Raw genomic sequence first — 21715 nt, forward strand, 5'->3', positions numbered from 1 at the left:
TTATGATTCTAGAACCACACAATCACTTTTTTTAATCATTAAAATAATTATTATCCATATTTTCCTTTTCCATCGTCCTCATCTCATTATTATCTCACTCTACTCAATCAAGTTATCCAGAATGTTATTTGCATCAGCTCTTTAAACATGTTTTTAATTTAAACATCAAAACTTTACTACAAAATGCACAATGTAGAATTAATCATCCGGGTCATTTATTCAAACAGTTTATAATGAGTTTAATTGATTTAAAATTAATGAAAATATTGACGAGATCAATTTAAACTAATTCCTTTTATATTTGTCATGAACATTTAATATTTTTAGTGTAACCATTAATGAAATTATTACTTAATACCGTATAAGTTTGCTTATTAATTGTGTTAGAGTTAAGAAGTCAAAAAGCAATGTCTTTGTTACCTTAATGACCGGTTAAAGTTTTAAATATTAAATTCCCTTTTAACATTGTTTTTCAGCATTTTTATCCTTTTTCATTTATAAACAAATTTTACTTATTTAAATTTGTTAATACCGAGAAATCGAATTTTCTATCTCCTTATTTATATTTTACACAAATCTGCACACTTTTCACATCATATTTCCTGTTACCATTTACCTAAATATTAAATTACCTTTTACCATTGGTTTTCAGTGTTTTTAACCATTTGAAGCTTATTTATCCTTTTTCCCTCTATAAACAAATCGAGACATTCTCAAAAACAAAAATTGCATCGATTAGTTTTTTTCTTAAATTAATCTACATCTGATGTCTAATTCTAAAACGGGAATCGTGGTTGAAGTTATACTTTTAGGTATTCAATTTTTTTCTCCAATAAAAAAAGTTAACCACAAAAATAAATATTTACCTTATGGGAGTTTTTGAAGACATTTTTGTCTTTTCCTCGTATGGAAAATGAGCTACACAAATTATCGTGCATGAAATGAATTGTGATATGAAAAATGTGAAGATTTGTGTAAAATATAAACAAAAAATTGATTTGACAGAAATAGTTGTAGTTTGACAAATATAGAATTATTATTATTCGAAATAGTAGTTGTTTGAATCGTAATGTTAATAAATAAAATAAAATAAAAATATCAGTAGGAATTAATTTGCGGCGATCGAAGATGAGGTGGCACGTGGTGATTATCTTGGTGAGTATAAGCTTAGTTGTATGTGCCAACCAACAAATGAATGAACGATGTGAGTGATGGCATGGCAGTGAAAGTGGTTGCCCAAACCACGAAACTCTAAAAGCCAAGAAGAGGATCTGTGACTGTGATCAAAGCCATGACGACAACTTCTCCTTCCTTTTATTGCCACGAGGCGTCTAAACCAAACCATTCTGCTTTTTCAAAGATCAAACGGTCAAATCTTTCTTTTTCTTCAACACTCAAATGTGTAATTTCTCATGCTTCTTTCAGAATCACATTCCACACACATATATATCTGGGATAAGGATGTGAACTGATTTCGTAAGGAGAACAGACACATCATCGATTTAATTAATATTTTTTTCAACCTTTTTTAACCTTTAACTACTCGGTGTTATCTAAAATCTTAAACTATTGGCAACAGTATCACACAGATTAAACATAACCACATTAATTACCATACATGAATAAGGCTTAGGTTAGTGTGTGTGTGGGGCAATGAATGTGCATACACCGAAACAGAAAAAAAGAAAAAAAAGGGTAAAGATAACGCAGACAGACGTATTACGTAACGGAGCTTTGACTTGGAAAAAGTCATCCAAGTGAATCCCCTCGCTCTTTAGTTGACCGACTTCACTCTCTTTCCATCATAGCACCAACTCATCTCATCTCGTTCCTATATAAACACCACAACCTCTATGCTCACACCCACTCAACTACCTCTCTCATACACACACTCTTAATTCTCTGCTCGCTCTCGCAGTTCACACACCTAACCAACCAAAAGACTACATCCAATCATCGTATTTCAATATTTCAATCTAAGTCTTCCTTCGTTAATGGCTTTGGAGGCTTTGAATTCTCCGACAGCACCCGCGGCTCCCTTTCGTGGCTACCAAGAAGAGGAGGACCTTGACCTTCAGTTCCGCGAGCCTTGGTCTAAAAGGAAACGCTCTAAACGACCGCGTTTCGAGACCGAGGAAGAGTACCTCGCTCTTTGCCTCATCATGCTCGCGCAGAGCGGCAACAACAGTTCCTCCCACCGCCAAACAACTCAACACTCGCCGCCACCATCTCAGAAAGAACCGTCACCGTCACCGCCGCTCAAGTTATCCCACAGATGCACCGTTTGCAACAAGGCCTTTCCTTCTTATCAAGCACTCGGTGGACACAAGGCCAGCCACCGCAAGGCCTCGTCCGAATCTACCTCTGTCTCCGCCGTCGCCAGTGACAGCGTTACCGCTTCCCCTGTCGGCGGTGGAAGGATGCACGAGTGTTCCATCTGTCACAAGAGTTTCCCCACCGGACAGGCCCTGGGTGGTCACAAGCGCTGCCACTACGACGGCGGGAACCACCACAGTAACAGCAACGCCAACGGAAACAACAGCAGCGCCCTCACTTCCTCCTCCGACGGCGTTGGCGGCGGTGCTGCCTCCTCCCACACGCTCCGTGGGATCGACCTGAATCTTCCGGCGCCGCTCACGGAGTTCTGGCCGCCGGTGGGGTTCGACTTCAGGAAGAGAGTCGGCGGAGGCGGCGAGCAAGAGGTGGAAAGCCCGTTGCCAATAACCGCCGCCAAGAAGGCGCGTTTGTTTTCAGGGGAGGACCACGTCGGTGATGATCAAACGGCGTAGCTTTGTTCACCACCGAAGAAATGTTTATTTTAATTTTACTGTAATTCAGTTCGCTGATCTGGTGAATATGAATAGTAACCTCTTAGTTTAATTTCCATTTGTTGTTTTTATTTGTATTTTGTCTGGTTTAGGGGGATTGGGTTGGGATTAGGTTCGGATTTTGTTTCTGCTCATCTGTACAGACAAAATTTGTTCATTGCTTTTGGACTCTTCTTTGTCATTGATGCAATCTAACAAATTCGTTTATCAGTAATATTATTTATGTTAAAGATTAATAAAAACGAGTTCTCATTATTCTTATACATTTACTTGTTCCATTCTTCAGTACTCGGTGTGTGAATTGTACATTACCTTATTGATTAAATACATATTTTTACCAGGTAGAAGAAAATTAAACAATATAAAAAGACTTGCCTGTAAGTGGACTTAGACCATGTTAATTAAAGATGATGATGAGACTATGCAAGACACACCTATTCAGAAATTTTGACGTTTTCTATGGAGTTAATGATATGCCCCTTGGATGAAAAAGAGAGTGGAATCGAATTCCAAATAAGGCAGCATTATATATAATAATAATTAGGAGTGAAGTGTATTGAAGGTGGGTGGTAAACTGCAACCCATATTAATTGACCAGTGGTGAAGAATGGATTAAGTCAAGTCTTTGTGTAATAAAATAATAATAATAAGATGGTGGGTGAGGTTTTTAGTTGGGCCCAAAAACATCCACTGGATGCCGCGTGAACAACGCAGGGACAGCAGGAACCAAATTTCTTCTTAATTTTGTTTAGATAATGTATTCATTGACACTCACTTGGTGACAATTAATCCTCTATATCTGGCATAAAGCTCTAGAATTTAGTTGTGAAATGGGATAATGAAAAGAAAAAAGAGTGGTAATGAAAGGCTAGCTACACCAAATTAGATGATGTTAGGGCAATGGGGGAAGGTGGGTTGAACCGAAACCCTCCCTTCCCCATGTGGTTACTGCTGCCTTTAATGCACATGTTGGTATCATTATACCAAATTTGCATCCGCTTTATTATGTGGCTAAGGACACTTGTTATCGGGTTGGCAAATCCATCCACCCACTAATTAATAACAACTCTTTCTATCTATCTATATCCACTCTCCACACTTCGGTAATTCCGTTGAATTATTCAGCGTACGTGTGTTTTTGTTTCATTGAAAAGTAATGTTGTGTGAGGGGGTTTTATCTGGCAAGACGTGTGGGGAATGCTTGAACGTGTGGTACAGTGTAGTAGTGATAATGCATTCAACTAAGCTACGTTAATTATTAATTAATTAATTAGTTGTACTGATTTTCGATGCTTTCTTAGGGATGCAAAAGTATATATGATCCTCACTCACGCGTTATGTTATGTGGCTATGTAAAATCCAGACGATAGGGTTCAATTAAGAAGTTGTGACTTGAAGGAGTGTGAATCCTATGTTACATGCGTGTCGTGTTGTCAAAGTCGGTTCCTCCAAACACGCTCTTCACTAACATATTCTATACCATTCTACTCTATGCTAATCCAAACACATACGTTATTATCGCTCCTTCCTTAACCCCATATTTTTCCATTCTCCTTATATTATATACTTTCTTTCCACCAAATTAGTACTCCGCTACCTTCACATTCATATTAATTACGATGTGTGTACACACACATAACTTTGATAGTTTTTAATTCTAAAAAATAAATAAAATAAAGCACGTTCTCTCTAATCATATTTAAGATTTTTAAGGGTTGAAATGAAAACCCGATTAAATTAAATATCATTCAAAACTAAACCCTAAATGTGAAAACATGGTATGGACAGCGTGATCCACGTACACCTATGCAGAATTTGAGGAGAAGAAGGATAAGATGAAAGGAATTTGTGTCCTTTGCGTACGGGAGGTAAATATAGAGGAAGAAGCCTTTTATTACGTGATCCACGTATGCTTTGTCATTTTAGAATGGTAAAGAAGCATAAGTCAGCTTCTTCAATGCACGTACCACCAAGAAACAAATTCATTAATTAATTAACTAATCAATCTCCTTCTTAATTACGATTTCACTATAATCTCATGCAAATTTAACATGTACGTGGATCTCAATTCAACATCACTTTAAAAACTTCAACAAAAGCCATCACAGACGTGAAAGAAACACCACCTCTTCTGCATTACTCATTCCCTCCACTCCATCTTTCTCTTAATTACTCAAAACAAAGTGTCAAAATTTACTTAATGAAACTCACCAAAACTCTCCTGTTAACTACACTGTCACGCTTATTATTAGTTAATTCAGTGATGAAGAACTCAATCAAACACAAAAAAACAAAAACCATAATAAAAAGAAACATAAAATTGAGTGAGCCGCCACATTATATATACTATAGTCCTCGTCACAATTTTCATTTCAACTTATTAAATCAATTTCATAAATTCACTTCTATCTTATAACATCTAAGTTATATTTAGCCCAAAATTTTAAAACTATTAATTACCAACGTGAAAAAACAAGTACTTTAATTTAGTGATATCTCCCTTCTTTCTTGAGTATATCCCATAAATGTCACTAATAATAATTTGGTTGGCACAGGCACCAAACTTCCACGTGCATTTCATCATGTACCTGAGCTAGACAGTTTGACCTATTTAAGCATCATGTCATGTTTTAACCCATAGAATCAGAATCAAAACCAGGTTACCACAATATGCTTAACTGTCACCAATTAATAAAGCTATTAGCAGCCAATAGGGGCCAAAATAGCAACCATCTATGGCAGAAATCCAAATCACAAATTCAAGAGAATTATTTTTAAAAAAAAAAGTTGTCTTTTCTGACTGCAATTTCAATGAATCCACAATACTTACAACGAATTATATATGCTATATAAAGCAATCTAATTTAGCGAAAATACGCTTAAAAACCACACATAAAAACTCACAATCAATTTTAATGTAATTTTAGTGTCCTGAATCTTATGTTAACGGATATCCAACAAAAATCATTTTTATTCAAAAGAAGCACGAAGAAAATAAAATTAGTCGGAACAAAGGAATTAATGTAGAAATTTGGGATTCAACTATCGAAGGTATCAATTATAATTATATATCATTGCATAGAAAATCCAAATCTCTTTTCTGATTTTTTAATAGAAAAAAGGTTATTTTGATAATGGGTTATGTTTTCACCCGATTCAAGTCAATCCGCTAATATTAATGATCGCATTCTCAAAGTATTGTCCGTAGTATGAAGTTTTGTCACTGTTTTATTTTCAAAAGACGCTTAGAGAGTGGGAAGAAAAAAAAATATTTAAATTGCACTTGACCTCAACTCTTACATAATATCAGACTTATTTGATGTATCAAAACAAGTTTTATATATGTATATATATAACATGTTTCAACGCGAGAAAAGAGAATTCAAATCTAAACTATTCAGGTAAGAAAGATGATGCAAATTTACAGTGAAAGAGTGGAAGGTCGAAGCTACTAGGCAAAACCAAAAAGCACAATTGATATTGTTCATTCAATTATTGCCAAATTGGATGAAGGGGATTAAATTGAATAAGAATATTTGGGCAAATTGTTTGCAAGTGGCAAAACCAACGGGATTAGGTCAAATAAGAGGAATCGGAATAGAAGATTGAATATAGATTTACGAAGTCTAAGTCTCAAACCTTAGGTTCATTGCCATTTGCTATGTCTTATGTACCCAATGACCTTTTCTCTTTTCAACAATCATACACATAAATAACACTCTTTTAGTTTATCAACTTGTTCTTCCATTCGATAAGATTTATTAGGGTTCGTCATCCTTACGTGGAAAGGCTTTGTGTCACTGCTCTGCTTTTGATAATACGAGAATGTTTAGGTCAATTCGATTCAATCATGCCAACTTATTTTAATTACATATATCTTAATGGATAACCTCACCAATACATCCTTAAACATTTCTTTTATTTCATGTAAATACTTTCTCTTAATAATATTACTCACTCACTTCGACCAATCAATTATGCAAACTATTCCAAAAACCTTAATATTTCGGAATGTGAAACTTAACATAGTTAAAATATACATAATCCATATTTTCTTAACATCTTCTGAAAAAGTATAATTATTTTCGTCATTCCGAAAGAAGTACGGAAAGTAATTGTCTTCCAGTCGTAACAAGATGGCCCGTATCAAACAAAGTGGGTAAACAAGCCCACGTATTAAAACGGAAAGCCCAAACTGGACCTTGTTGGGTTCAAGATGTATGATATACTCTTGTTATGTAAGTACAATTCTGCTAGTTATACCACATTTTTTAGCTTTTCTTTTAAATATATTTCCATTCACCATACAACATAATACAATGTGAATAACTTTCAAAAGTAATTAATAAAAGATTCTGAAATTAATGTTTCCTAATATCCAAAACACCTCCAGATATTTAATTACGAAATACATTCACAACTTTTTTTTTTTAATTTTAATTTTTATATCAAACATCTTTCATTTAATTTTGAAACGCATTAAATACTCTTCAAGAAATTAAATTTAAAGGTCTCATTTATAATTCTGTTTTATAGCTTGCTCTGGTTGAACCCGTTGAGGTATATTTATTGACTATTGAAAAGGGCAGTGTGAAAGCGACTTTTTAAACTTTCTTTGTACTTATTGTCGAAATGCTTTTCTTTTAAATAATTTTAAACACATTGTTTAAAACAAATGCATTTTTTTTTTTTACCTATTTCTTAAATATAATATTCTTTTATTTGACGTGATGATCCAAAGCTCCTTCTAAATAATAGAACTACCAACATTAATAGAGAACCGTTGTGTATAAAAGAGCCTTAAATGCAGCGAATAAACTTGATTATTTTAGGCTAAGAAAATAAGAACTTGAAATCAAATCACAGATCTTCTTTACCTCTCATGTGTGTTCACTGTTTATTCATTTCTTTTCTTTTCCTTTGGAAGGATTATTTTATTAAAAAATATTCTTGATGAGCAAGTTTGAGATTTTTTTTAATGTTTTGAGGTGTTTTTCGGATAAAAAATGTTCACAAACTTAGTTGTATATTTGGGGACAATAGTTGAAACTTGCTAAGATTATGATAATGTTTGGTGAAAAGAGTGAGAGCATATGATCACAATGTACCAAAGAAAAATGATTTTTTGACTACTAAATTTTGACAATTTTCTCTTATATCATCTTAAATGGTATTTTTTAAGTGGTTTACTAGTTTTCAATTTTTTCATTTTCAATATTTCAAAACCACTTAGAAGTAGGGGTGATAATGCGGGCCAACCCGGCCCGCACCGCTCCGCACACTTTATGCGGGCTGCAAACACGGGCTCGTCCCGCATATCCCTTGGCCCGCGGGCTTGCAGGCTGACCCGTTTTTTTTTTTTTTTTTTTTTATGATAAAACTTTCAATTTTTAAAAATTGTGAAACTTTAAGAAGTTCACAAAATTAAGTAAAGACTTTGGGAAATTTGATGATAAATTGATAATTCAACATTTTTATCATATTCACACTATGACATACACAATGTATACTTTAAATTTTAGCACATTAAAAAATACATAATACTTGTCTTCTCCAGTTATACAAGAATTTGAAACACGTTAATGCAAGAATCCATAAAAAAAGTAATTAATATACACAAGTGCAAGTTAATTTTTTTTTTCTAAATTTTATGCGAGCTTGCGGGCTTATGCGGGCCGGGCCAATGCGGGTCTGCGGGCTCACTATCTTGGTCCACCCGCATTTTTTTGACGGGACGGTCTGATGGGCCAAATCCTAATTGTCACTTCTACTTAGAAAATGACATTTCATATTGTAAGAATAAAAATTTAAAATTTAATAGTTAAAATATCATTATTGTGTACTAAAATATAGGCCGAGAGGAAACGAGAAAGTATGGTTGTTTCATGTGCATTGAATCTTGATACCTTTGTTCGTCCAAAAGTTGATACCTACATACTAAATGAATAGGTTCAATGCCACTAATTTTATTTTTCCATTTTATATATTATTCTGGACCTCGTTACCATAAATCGTGATAAAAATGGTTTGTGATAGCATCATACGAATTTGCAGTTTTTAATGTCGTACCACTACTTTCGTTTTCTTATTGCTGTCACCAACAGAAATAATGGAGGTTACGCTTAAAGCTAAGCTCAATACAGTGCTCCGTACCATCAATCACACACACCCTCACGTTACACATGTTTTTCTCTTCAGATTAAAGTGATGAAGAGAAGAATTTTAAAACATTTTTTACTCCAAAAGTAACCATTTCTTTGTTTACTACATTAAAACTCGTCAAAGTGATTCCCAAGCTTCAACTTAAACGTAATGTTACTTTGTGGGAACACGTTACTAGCTACAAATAACGAACGCATGCTACCATGCAATCATGCTTGTAAAAATAATGCGACGCTATTACATAATAATTGCAGTATCATTTCATCGCACAAGTTCGTATGATTAAACATTTTGTAGCCCAACTTTTTATTAAGAGCGTTTCATTAATTCCACTTTTGAATATTCATTTCCGGAGTGAATTTAATATGTACCTGATAACGTTTAATTGATCAGATTTAATGGCAACATATTTAACATCTATAATTATGTGTCTACCTAACGGTATGATTCTTTGTTCTTATTTTTAAGCCATGTGAAGTCTGCTACGTATAAGGGTGAATTAAATTTCCGTACAAATTTCTTAAAGTGGTTAGTTTGTGCATGATGAGTTTCTGAGTGCAATCGCTGTTTAATTATTGTGAAAGGAAATGAAGAAGAAGTAGCAATGGTAGCCAAGATCTGAGAGATTATGCGCAAAATCTGCAGCATTAAACCGTGACAGGGTTCTCACACTCTATCATCATTACGCTGTCCCTTTTCTCTCACTCATACTCTGATCCACACAAACCACGTAGAATATGCTTTAGGTAGATATAGAATCCACATTTTCTACCCAAAATGCATGCTTTTGGTAACCATCACTGTCAAGTTATTTTTCTTTCTTCGTTTTGCCTAAACATTATTCTAAGAGAAACGGATTCTGGCAAAAAAACCATAGGTAACATTTTCTTATCACGAAACATCTTCAGGAACAACCACCGATTTCTGATGTATTATTTGACTATCGTCACAATTTTGTTCTTAAAAAATATTTTAAAAAATGAAAAAAATATTTAAATTATTGATCTCGACTTTTAAACTATGTGAGGACTTATTGGGTGTAAGAAACATTTTCTAAACAAATGTGAAAATGTTTAACATATAGCCACAAAATTTGTTCTGCTGTACCACTTTTACTCCATTTTATCCGAAAGTTAACAAGTTAATAAAAGATAGTTTTGAGACAATTTGTCTTAAAATTTTAAATGTAAACGTTTAATTGTTAATCCTAAATGAGATTGGATGCTATTCCAACACTCTATGCAGTGGGCGTTGACTAATCTGATTGGGAATCTCTGAGGAGAATACAGTGAGTTTGAACAAATTGGGGACAATCTGAAAGTTGGGGGAATCAAGTGTGGAGGAAGGAATATAGTTAAAAAAAGATTTGAGTGAGGAATATTTAGAATTTGTGGTGATACAGTCAGCAACATGTGTAAGAGGGAGTTTAGTTTTGAAGGGTTTAGGGAAAAAGAAGAAAAGGAATGGGGGGGACCTAAACATGTGCATGATGAGTGAGGTGAGATGCAGCAGAGTAGCACTATTATGGGGATGTGTTCAAATGGGAATATGATATATTCTTCACTGTTTCTGTGATACAATGTGCTAATTTGTGTTGGATGGAACACATTTTTATTAGCAGTGTAGTGTTTATATGGTCAACACCCTCTGAACTAGGTCACTGTAATGTGTTGCAAAATTAGGTAAATATTGGACTTCAAACTTTTTTGTACCATTAATTAATTGCTACCAACCAGTTTTCTTCAAGTTTATTGCCAGATTGACTTCACTTTTTGAAACCAATCAAACTTTGATTCAACTTTTTCGACACTTATTTCTTCATTTATAAGTTATCTGTTGTATATTGTCTGCCTCAGTATCAGAAAGTCTAGCATAGTACCGTTCATTCGGGAACAAATAAATTAAAGCATTTACAATGTAGAATCACATAATGCCTACTACACAACTTCGATAGGACACTGTCTCGAGTTTTCAAAATCAATTTAAAATATTAACAGTAATTTTAGTACATTTTTTTTTGAGTTTTAAAACTAGTGATTACGATGTCATATTATAATTTTCATATAGATTTATTCCATAAACTAGTATGCAATGTGTGTGTATATCAACATATTTATCTTTGCGTTGAAGTATATTTTAAATGTTAATTTTGCAAGTTCAATGAGAAATTATTAGTTGATAAAAAAAATAAAGAGTGATTTGAGAAACAGTTTTTTGATATTATAGTATAATTTTGATTTAAATTTGTTTCAATCTCGAAAAATCATTGTTTAAGAAGTTATTCCCCTCCTTATATATTATTAGCAATTTAGTCATGACTAAAATTATGAAAATTGTAGAACAATATTGTGTAGAATGCAATGCACCATAATTTTATGTGTTTGGATCCGCGACTTTAGAATGTAATACGTTATGATGCACGAATCATATGTAATAATTTTATAACGTGCGGATACGACACGTAGTATATAATATGTCGTCAGGTTTATTTTAAAAATAATAAGGTAGGATATCTGAAATATGTATTTCAAAAATTACATCAATTCTTAAAAGTATGATAAATATATGATTCATACAGGGTGAATCCAAAATAAAATTATATGTATTAGACGTTGTTAAAATAAAAAATTATAAATTATCATCGTCATAAAAGTACACTACTTTATAGGTTAGATACTTCATTGATAAGTATCTATAAAATATCTTAAAGTATCAGATATATATACATGTAAAATACGGATACATGACCTAAATTGAAGTGAACTTTAAACATAATCCAACATCGTAAAATCGACTTGTAAAATAAAGTTTGCACCCACTATATATTTGAAATTTCTTTATCTTTAGTTGATGTGAGATATCCGATAGACTCTTCTCACATTAAAGACATGTCGAAATTTTAAGTTTAACTCAACTCCTAAAAACATGTTTGTAATGTGAGGTTTGCTTCTACTTATATACCTTATGAAATCGCCTTACTCTAGTCAATGTGGGATCTCCAACACGTCCCTCACACCAAGACACATAAATCTTGAGCGTGGACTAGACATTAATGACGATTCAACAACGAGTGGTACAATAGATCCAACAAATAACAAATCTTTGATAGTGAGTGACATATTAGGTCAAACAAATAACAAATTTTATTAGGTTACACTCAAACTCAACTTTGATACAACATTAAGAAGTAAAATGTAGGTCTAACTCAATCTCATAAAACTTACTTATAAGGTGAGGTTTAGACCTATTTATATATTCTAAATTGACTTTATCTCTATTCGATACTTCTAACAAAAAATAAGACATTTTCGTATATTCAAATGTCAAATAATTATAGAACATAATTAAAGATTTAATTAAAATTTAAGTTCTCATAATTTTTTTTCTATTTAATACTCAAAATATTATATTTTTTTAAGTCTTGTTTATTTATTTTAATTAGCTCACGTAGTTCTAATCTTGTCCAATCATCTTGAATTTATATATTTACCAACAATAAGTTCTTAAAGTGTAAGTCCATATCAATTTAATAATAAATTCTTTTTTTTTTTTTACATTTAGTCATAAATATACAACAATGTAGACAATTTGTTCTTCATTGTTAAATTTTGTGAGAATATTTTGTCATTTTATTTTGTGCGGATATTCTGTCATTTAAGTCGATATTAAATCACATTTTAAGAACTAATTTGACATTAAAGGTGTGTTTGGAAATATTTTAAGAAAATTGATTCTATTTAATGTGGAAAAATAAATTTTGGCTGATGGAGAAGCTAAAAAGAATTGCTTTTCTTTGATGTGAATTTTCCATCTATAATTGATTTTAAAAATTGATTTTGAGTGTCTCTAAACATATTATTAGCGTAAATTGATTTTGGGTGTTTTCAAAGTGAAATCAAATATGCACTATGTTATTAATTTAATTATATCATTACAAAAAAATATTACAAAATAAAAAAATTATTGGTTACTAATCACTATTATAAATAAAAAACCATAATTGATCTCTAAATTTGTTTATAAAATTTAACTACAAAAAGAAATTAATCACTGAACATTAACTATTAAAATTTTTACTACTAAAAGAATTGGTTTTTAATTAGTCTTTAATTAATTAGTATTTCAGTTATAATTATTTATTCAAATATGTCTATTTTTATAACCAAATATATATTTTTTTATTTTATAAATTAATATTTAAACTTATCATTATAACAATTAATAATTTTTGTAAATAAGTAAAATTGATGTTTAATGAAATCTTTTTTTAAAGTTTATGGATATTTAAAATAAAATATCAAAAAAAATTATAACATATTACTCGTTGACATTAATCATGATCGATTTCTTTTAACACAATGACACTGAAAATGAAAAAAAGAAATTAGTTTTATCAAGTGATATTTAATTGAAAAGGTATGCTTGAAAAACAACTATTTTTTTTATCAAATAACCATAATTGATTTTTTTTTCCAGCTTAGCACGTGTTTGGTGTGGTAGGAAGGAAAAAAGCTTAAGAGAAAAATAAAGTAAAAAAAAAGGAGAGAAATCAATAACTATTTGATTCGTTCCATCTTTTTAATGTTTTAAGTTTTATTAAAAATAAATTTAATATTTTATAGAGGATATTTTCTTTCTGCAATAATTTTTAATGTAGTAGAAAATATAAAACTTTTACCAGGTGTCACTAAATCCTGCCTAAAGCTCCAAATTCAAAATGTTGCGTTTGAAGTGTTTGATGAATTGTTTTAAAGTGACTAAGAAGAATGATAGAAGGAGAGATGAAAAGAAGAAAAAAAAGGAAATTGTAGTAGTGATATTTTTTGAGGCAGAAAGTAAAAATAAGTGTTGGCGATGCCAACTGTCCACTAAGGAAAAAGAGGTGAGTGATGATGAAAATGAAAGGGTGGAGGATTAGGACTGAGTTGGCTACACACTACACTTTGATCAGAACACAGCAGAAGCGAAGATGAACAGAACTGAGCCATTTAATGAGAGGTCCATTTACTACTATACTACCATACTAGAGCATAGTATGTATAGAAGTTCGCGTTATTGAAGGGATGCAAAAGAGAAAGCTGAAGTGTCAGTTTTGGCGTGCACAACTCAGCAACTTGCACCCCAGAAATTGAATGGTGTCTACACACTTTCTCACCACAAATCAAAGACCAAAATGCATTAGGAAAAGTGTAACAAAGTGGCAATGTTCAAGGCTGCTAGACACAACACAACACAACCTTGGTTTCTTAACACTTTGGCATTTTCTGTACTTTGAGTTACACATGAGAAAAAGAAACCGCTTCACCTCAGTCTCTGCTTGATTGTTCTTTTTCTTTTTACTTTTTTCCTTTTTTTTTGTGTGTTTTCTCCTTCAGCTTCTGGCTTCCGTGGCTGTGTTGAAAGTTGGGACTTGAAACTCAGTTTGGTGCTCCTGACTCCATACACAAACAAACACACTGTCATGCACAGCAACAACACCTGTTGCACTGCACCATTTGTCTTGTACATCTTCTATTGAACTCCCACTGTGCGTGAGTCTCTTGCCACTGTGATTCTGGTGTAAGATCTTGGTTTACCATTCTCTCGCTTTACCTTTATTTTTGTTACCTTCAGCTTCGTATCTGGTTATGCTGTGTTCGATATTCTTTTACCGTTTTTCTCTAGAAAAAAATTTGATTTTTTTCCTCTAAATTTAACAAAAGGGGTGCGAATATTGGAGGTTTTTTTTGGCAATGCGTGTTGTTCGTTTATCTATATATTATGGGTTTAAAAAAAAAATGGGGCGTTGGGTGTTGTTGGGAACTACACGGAGAGTGAAGTTTGGTGCTTGTCATTGTGATTTGCAAGTTGATCTGGGGCATATTTCTTCATGTGTGGTTGAGAGTTTCACAGCACCAAACAGCATAAAGTTATGATCTTGCCTTCATTATTTTACTAGATATCTGTGATACATTCTGGTGGATTCCTCAGATTTCAGCAGCCTAAGTTTGTTTATGATATATTCTTGCAAGTAGCTGATGTATGATTGTTCATTACTATAATAACTCCATATTCGTGATCTTCTTCATTTATTCCATACTTGGCAAAAGATTCTTGTTGTCTACAGTTTTGGTGGTTTTTTCAACTGATACCGAGATGCTGTTTTCAGTTGCAGGTTTTCAAACTTCAACCATATAAAAAAGGAGAAAAAAAAAAGCATTACAAGTATAGATTTAGATATATAAATTGATGCTGGATTTGGAACTTGGAGCTTTAAGGGCACTAGAGGTGTCGTTGGTGTGAATCTTTATTGGCTTTTAAAAAACAAAGAAACAGAAAGTGAAAGATAAAGAAATATGGGAAAGTGAGGTGGAGTCAGATTTGTGTCTCTGGTTTGATAATTGTTTAGTGTTAACACTCTGTTGGCTGTGTCCCCTGAGCTGACTCGGTGCGCCCGGGCTCCGTGGGCTTTGCCGCCGACCAAGGAAACAATCTCTTGGTGGAGTCTCTTCCCATTTAAGAGAACCTTTGCTTAAAAAATTGGACTCTCTCATCTCTCTCATTATTCATTCACCTTCTGCCTTGTTTGCTGTAAAGATTCGGTCATACTCTGCACTATTTAACCTTCCTGCTCTAAAACCTTCCTTTTCTCTCTTAAGCCAACAAACAACCTTGGATTAATCTTAGTGTGAGTTGGCCCTCAGACCTGAGCCTGTCTTCTCTTTCCTGGGGAAATTTTGTCTGCTACATGTGTAGGGATGTTTATTGGGGCTATCTATGATTTATTGGATTTAGAGATCAGCTACTGATAGTGGTGAAATCTGTTTTTCTCTTGTTTCAATCGAGTTGCCCTCAGCTGAGAGCAAGCAGATCTTATACTGTCAAGATGAAGTTCATGAAGCTTGGATCCAAGCCTGATACCTTTCAGACTGATGGGAACAATGTTAGGTGAGTTTATGTATTTTCTTTATCAGTGTCATGATGTTTTTTTCCTGAGATGAATTACACTGCTTGATGTGTTGACGTTCCTCTTTTTTTTTTAACAAATATGCATAAATTTACACAACCTGTTAAGTGTAATACACGTTCTCCCAATAGGTTCTTTCTTTAGCTCCTATAGTTTGCTTTTGAAGGTGGATAATTGATAGTGTTTGGATAACACAGAAGAATCAATTCTACCCTACAAAATCATGGTGATACCATGAAAAAGTAGAGGCTATTATTTTATTACTTTACATCCACTATGAAAAATAAATTGATTATTTCTAACCATGTATCTAATCCAACACACTATGTAAGAATTTGACACTTCCTATTTGTCATGATTTCTATTTATGTACGTACACTTCATTCTTCAAGGAGCTTTTCTGTGATTGAGGAGATGTTTTCAGTTTCATTCCTATATCTTCTTCCTTTTTTAATTGGGACAACAACTACTCTCTTACTATTCGAACTTGTAAATGGTTTCTAGCTTTCATAATGCATGGTATGAGTAAAAAAAATACGCAAAAAGATAATGTTGGGAAATGTAGCTTATTAAATATAAATATAAATATTAAATATTACACACATCAACAATAATCGTGCCCTGTACTTGATAGCTATTGACCTGTGGCATCTTTGGTGGCCGCCCTAGCTAGGACTCATACATTCCTTTGATGGTTTAATTATCTTTTTATCTTATTTTTTTCCATTAACTCCTATAACTACTGTTTTGTTAAGTGCATTGTTGCTGCATAGGACAATTTATCCAATTATTTATTCAAATTATTGGTATTCTTTTATATGACAACTAAACATAACCCACTTGCATTTTCTATATCCTCTAAAATTGTATTCTTGGTATTGTCATATGCAAATTATGTTAATTTTATGATATATTGGCCACATAATTTTCACACTTTCTTTAGTCTTGTCATACATACCCTTTTAGAAACAATATTGATCCAAATCAACCAAAATTTGGAACACAATAGTCACTGAGTCACTTATCCTAATAACTACTGCACACAGCATCTTTTGCTGTGTGACAGCTTCAAGTATGTAGGAAAGTAGCCTGGAAAAAGCCAATTAACTTTCATGCTGAATCCATTGCTCTGGGAAGAAGCTATTTGAAAAGTTTCGTGGTGTTTAAACGAGCTTTCAGAAGCCATTATATATTAGTTGGATATCCTTTTCATATGAACAAAGGTTTTAACATGATAAGTATGGCACATGGAAAAAGCTACATACAATAAGATTTCGCATATTGAGCCTGGAATTTGAACATCAAATTATTAACCGAGTTTGTTTAGTCCAATTGTGATGCTGAAAAATACATTTAAAAAGAGTATACAAGAAAAAGAAAATTCAAAGTCTCAGGTTCTCAATCATTTTTTAACCTGGCCCCATACTTTTCTGGAATTTTTTTTCCATTTTATGCAACCTTCAGACAGTATTTCTCAAGATGCATTTCATGTGCAGGTATGTGGCAAGTGAGTTGGCGTCAGATATTGTTGTTAGTGTAGGAGACATCAAGTTTTATTTGCATAAGGTATGATTCAGCCCAGTAAACATATCTAATGATTTGTACAAGTATGAAATTTCAATTGTTTATGGCAAGTTCTGGACAATTATTGACTAAAATTCATACTTTGATATTATGTTCCCAGTATATCATTGTATCATGAGGATGGTTCACTCTTCGATGTTCATTTCCCGTAGAACACATAAAACAACAGAAAAATGCTTTTGTTCATTATGGGTTTTGGATTTTGAAGATATTTAGGGGGGGTTTGGTCTTATTTTGTTAAGTAAATTGGTCATTTTTTTTATTCCTTTAGCATGTACCTAAAGGGCAAACAGTAAAAAACTCAACTGGTAAACCACTTGTCTGCATAGCTCTATGATAGGGAGCTGAACCTATAAGAGCTGTTACTGACCTATGTTAAATTCGCTTTCTAAGGCTGAATTCAACAGTTTTAGTTTCTTTTGTTATGAGTTTAAACTCTCTAAGATTTGCAAAGAATGTGGTTGGGCCACTATTACTTGAAAGTCACTGTAGACGCTGAGGAAACTGGCCATAATAGTTACAACTTCAAAATAAACAGTTAAGTAGATTTGGATGCAAGTTTTCATTTTATGTTACTGATATATACCAAATCCTTTGATGTGTAGTTTCCTCTCCTTTCAAAGAGTTCACACTTACAGACATTGATCTCCCTCAACAACGAAGAAAATTTAGATGAAGTTCAGATTTCTGACATTCCCGGTGGTGCAACTACCTTTGAAATATGTGCTAAGTTTTGCTATGGTATGACTGTTACCCTCAATGCTTACAATGTAATAGCAACTCGGTGTGCAGCAGAGTATCTTGGAATGCATGAGACCATTGAGAAAGGAAACCTCGTTTACAAGATTGATGTTTTCCTTAGCTCTAGCATTTTCCGTAGTTGGAAGGATTCAATCATCCTTCTTCAGACATCAAAGTCTATGTTACCTTTGGTTGAGGACCTAAAGGTTGTCAGCCATTGCGTTGATTCCATTGCAAATAAGGCATGTGTTGATGTATCCAAAGTTGACTGGTCCTACACCTATAACCGGAGGAAGCTTCCAGAGGAAAATGGGATTGAGTCAAACCAGAATGGGCTCAGAACAAGACTGGTTCCAAAAGACTGGTGGGTAGAAGATTTATGCGAGCTTGAAGTTGATCTATACAAGTCTGTGATTACAAATATTAAATCCAAGGCAGTTCAATCCAATGAAGTAATTGGTGAAGCTTTGAAAGCATATGCTTACAGAAGATTGCCAAATTTCAGCAAGGGTATGATCCAGTGTGGGGATGTGTCAAAGCATCGTGTAATAGTTGAAACTATTGTGTGGTTGTTGCCTACTGAGAAAGGCAGTGTTCCTTGTAGGTTCTTACTCAAGTTGTTGAAAGCTGCCATTTTTGTAGAATCAGGAGATAAAACTAAAGAAGAGCTGGTAAAGAGAATTGGGCAGCAGCTGGAGGAGGCTTCTGTAAGTGATATTTTGATTCAAGCACCAGAAGGGGATGCTACAATGTATGATGTTAGTATAGTAAAAAACATTGTTACAGAGTTTTTTACGAAAGATTACAATGCCGAGATTGAATCAGTTGCGGGTGGTGAACTAGAGGGAATAAGAAAACCGGGGATTTTATCAGATGCTTCCAAGCTGATGGTTGCAAAACTGATAGACGGATACCTTGCTGAAATTGCAAAAGATCCCAACTTACCTTTGTCTGATTTTGTTAATCTTGCTGAGTTAGTGTCTAGCGTCTCTCGTCCAGCTCATGATGGCCTTTACAGGGCTATTGATACATATCTGAAGGTAATTGTTCTCAAAAAGAATTATTTCATTCATATAGAAATTTTATGTGCTCAATATGCAGTAATATTTTAACTACACTCTTTTTTAAGTTGTATTAGGAGGTAACTAATTCATTCCCTTCTATTTTATCTTGCTTCAAATTTTTAAACACCACAGGAGCATCCTGGGATCAGCAAAGGCGAAAAGAAGAGGATATGCAAGCTGATGGATTGTAGAAAGCTATCAGTTGACGCATGCTTGCATGCAGTGCAAAACGAGAGACTACCATTGCGTGTAGTTGTGCAGGTACTATATTTTGAGCAGTTAAGAACTGCTGCATCATCCGGCACTAGCACTCCTGACATACCTAGAGGAATCAAAGACTTGAACAATGAATCCAATGGAAGCTCAAGGTCAGGGACAACTAACCCAGAAGATGAGTTGGATGCTGTGGCCACAGCTGAGGAACTGAAAGCATTAAGAAAGGAACTTGCATCATTGAGGCTGAGCAATGGAGTTGCAAACAATGACAAAGATGGAGATATCAAACCCAGCATGGACAAAGCTGTCATTGGCAAGGTGAAAGGGTTGCTCAAGTCAAAAAAGTCTTTCATAAAGCTTTGGGCCAGCAAAGGGGGTCAAGGGGAAAATAGTGGCTCAGACTCCTCAGAGAGTATTAGTTCTGCTAACCCAGAAGAAGCCAAATCTACTCCTTCTAGAAATAGGAGACATTCAGTTTCATGAGAGTAGTTTGGTTCGTTTTGTTGGCTTTTCTATCATTGTTTCTTTTCTTTCTTCCTTTTTATTATTACTAGTTCACTATTACAAGATTCCAACACTAGTGGTTTATATCTTCTATATTGAGTAGAGTACATATAGTTTAAAATAGTAGAGTTGTGAAGAATGGAAATCATGTAATCAAAACATCTATCCCATCAATAGTTTTTAAGCTGCACTTCGCACTTCCTTGAGATCGAAATATCCCAAGATTACAACCGCACACTTCTTTTCTTAGTAACTATTTGAAGGAAACTGATGGTATAAATGGATATTTACCACTTACCACAATAATCTAGTGTTATCGGTACTGCCATGTGTTTTTTGCTGAAACACTGACAAGACCTCATGGTCTATTATTTCGTACCTAATATTTGAATAACTTTTGAGTCTGCTATAAAAGATGTGCAAGTAGAAGTAGATTCGTCTGGTATTTAAAATAAAGCTATTGTTTTGGGGGGATCTGAGTAACATTTTGTGGACCTGCAAGCTTTCCATTATTCTAGTTTGAAGTCAAACCAGTGGTTCTTGCATATAATTTAAAGTCCACTTGTGGAATCTTTAGAGATTCATTCTTATTTATTTCAGTATGGAAGAAAGGAATTAGCGAGTGTAATCCAAAATGTGTCAAAATGTCTTCGTTTGATTGAGATAATATCTTAATGATTTCATACTAGTCTTAATGACTTTATTTTTGAGAAATCATAATGATAAAGCAATAGAAAAAACTTTAATTTTGAAATGGAACAGTATAATAAATTATGTTAAATCAATCATAGTTACATTAGGTGAGCGGTCTGAAATTGTAATTTAACTATCCATTGTTTATCCAACACATCAGAAGAAACAAATCTATTCCCCTAAAATCCACAGAAGCATGCTTTAAAATGCACGTCACAAACATTGAAAATTAAATGTAATCCGGCACTAATTAATCGCATAGCAATCCTTCAAGGTTGGATCAGCAATAGTATATTAATTAAATCTAGGTTCTCCTTAGGCCAGTTAGTTGTGCCGCGGCAGCTAGTTTGATCAAACTCTAATAAATATTACTAATGCCACCAAATAGTTACTATGCTATAGTTCCTTTTAATAACCTATCTGTTAACTTCACTCGGTTAATATTGTACCTTTATCCACTTCGTTTCTGTCACAAGTTGTGATCAGCTTCATAAGCTATACTCCAAAACCTAAAAGCAAGATTCGTTTATTACAAAGGAGTGTCAAGGGTTAAGATCAAAGCCGAAGAATGGTTATTTTGTTAACACAGAATATTGATCAAGATAAGAAAAATGGAAAAACCGAAATCATTGTGAAGAAAAAGGAAAAGGTTACTTAAGTATGGACTTGTTGAAATTGAAGGGGTGGAGAAGGGCCTTCTTTGCCAACTTCAGCAGATAATAGATTCAACAAAAAAGGTCAAATTCATTGAAAGGTGCCAGTAAGCAAGTAATAATAATATTGCCCAAATTCCATTTGTCTTCCTGATGTATTGAAGGGACACATAAATATGTGTATATAGCTTGTGTTTGTGATGAAGATACACCAATAATAGTCCCTCTAATTCACAAACTAGTTTTGAAATGTGTAGGGCCTAATCAAACATAATTAATAATATGCAGGGGATATGATATAATGGGTCCTGCTGCCCCTCAAAT

At 33.5% G+C, this 21715-nt stretch overlaps 2 protein-coding genes across 2 annotated transcripts; both read left to right on the top strand.

Moving 5' to 3' along the window:
• Positions 1 to 1849: 1849 nt before the first annotated feature.
• On the top strand, positions 1850 to 3060 carry LOC114192483 (zinc finger protein ZAT10-like). Its single transcript, XM_028082217.1, has one exon. The coding sequence runs from the start codon at positions 1995 to 1997 to the stop codon at positions 2787 to 2789; it is 795 nt and encodes a 264-aa protein (XP_027938018.1). The 5' UTR covers positions 1850 to 1994; the 3' UTR covers positions 2790 to 3060.
• Positions 3061 to 13849: 10789 nt separating this feature from the next.
• Positions 13850 to 20229, top strand: LOC114192077 (BTB/POZ domain-containing protein NPY2). The gene is made up of 5 exons (XM_028081651.1): positions 13850 to 14549; positions 15139 to 15917; positions 17433 to 17502; positions 18126 to 19301; positions 19458 to 20229. The coding sequence occupies exons 2-5, from the start codon at positions 15856 to 15858 to the stop codon at positions 20022 to 20024; spliced, it is 1875 nt and encodes a 624-aa protein (XP_027937452.1). The 5' UTR covers positions 13850 to 14549; positions 15139 to 15855; the 3' UTR covers positions 20025 to 20229.
• The last annotated feature ends 1486 nt before the right edge of the window (positions 20230 to 21715 follow it).

This window comes from Vigna unguiculata, chromosome 7, assembly GCF_004118075.2.
Source record: "Vigna unguiculata cultivar IT97K-499-35 chromosome 7, ASM411807v1, whole genome shotgun sequence".
Classification (NCBI taxonomy): Eukaryota; Viridiplantae; Streptophyta; class Magnoliopsida; order Fabales; family Fabaceae; genus Vigna; species Vigna unguiculata.

What these genes read in the sequence shown, in the direction of transcription:
- LOC114192483 (XM_028082217.1), top strand. Translation starts at nt 1,995, where the DNA reads ATGGCTTTGGAGGCTTTGAATTCTCCGACAGCACCCGCGGCTCCCTTT.
- LOC114192077 (XM_028081651.1), top strand. Translation starts at nt 15,856, where the DNA reads ATGAAGTTCATGAAGCTTGGATCCAAGCCTGATACCTTTCAGACTGAT. An exon ending in ACTGATGGGAACAATGTTAG is followed by an intron (nt 15,918 to 17,432) that starts GTGAGTTTATGT and finishes TTTCATGTGCAG; the next exon opens with GTATGTGGCAAGTGAGTTGG. An exon ending in CTATTGATACATATCTGAAG is followed by an intron (nt 19,302 to 19,457) that starts GTAATTGTTCTC and finishes TAAACACCACAG; the next exon opens with GAGCATCCTGGGATCAGCAA.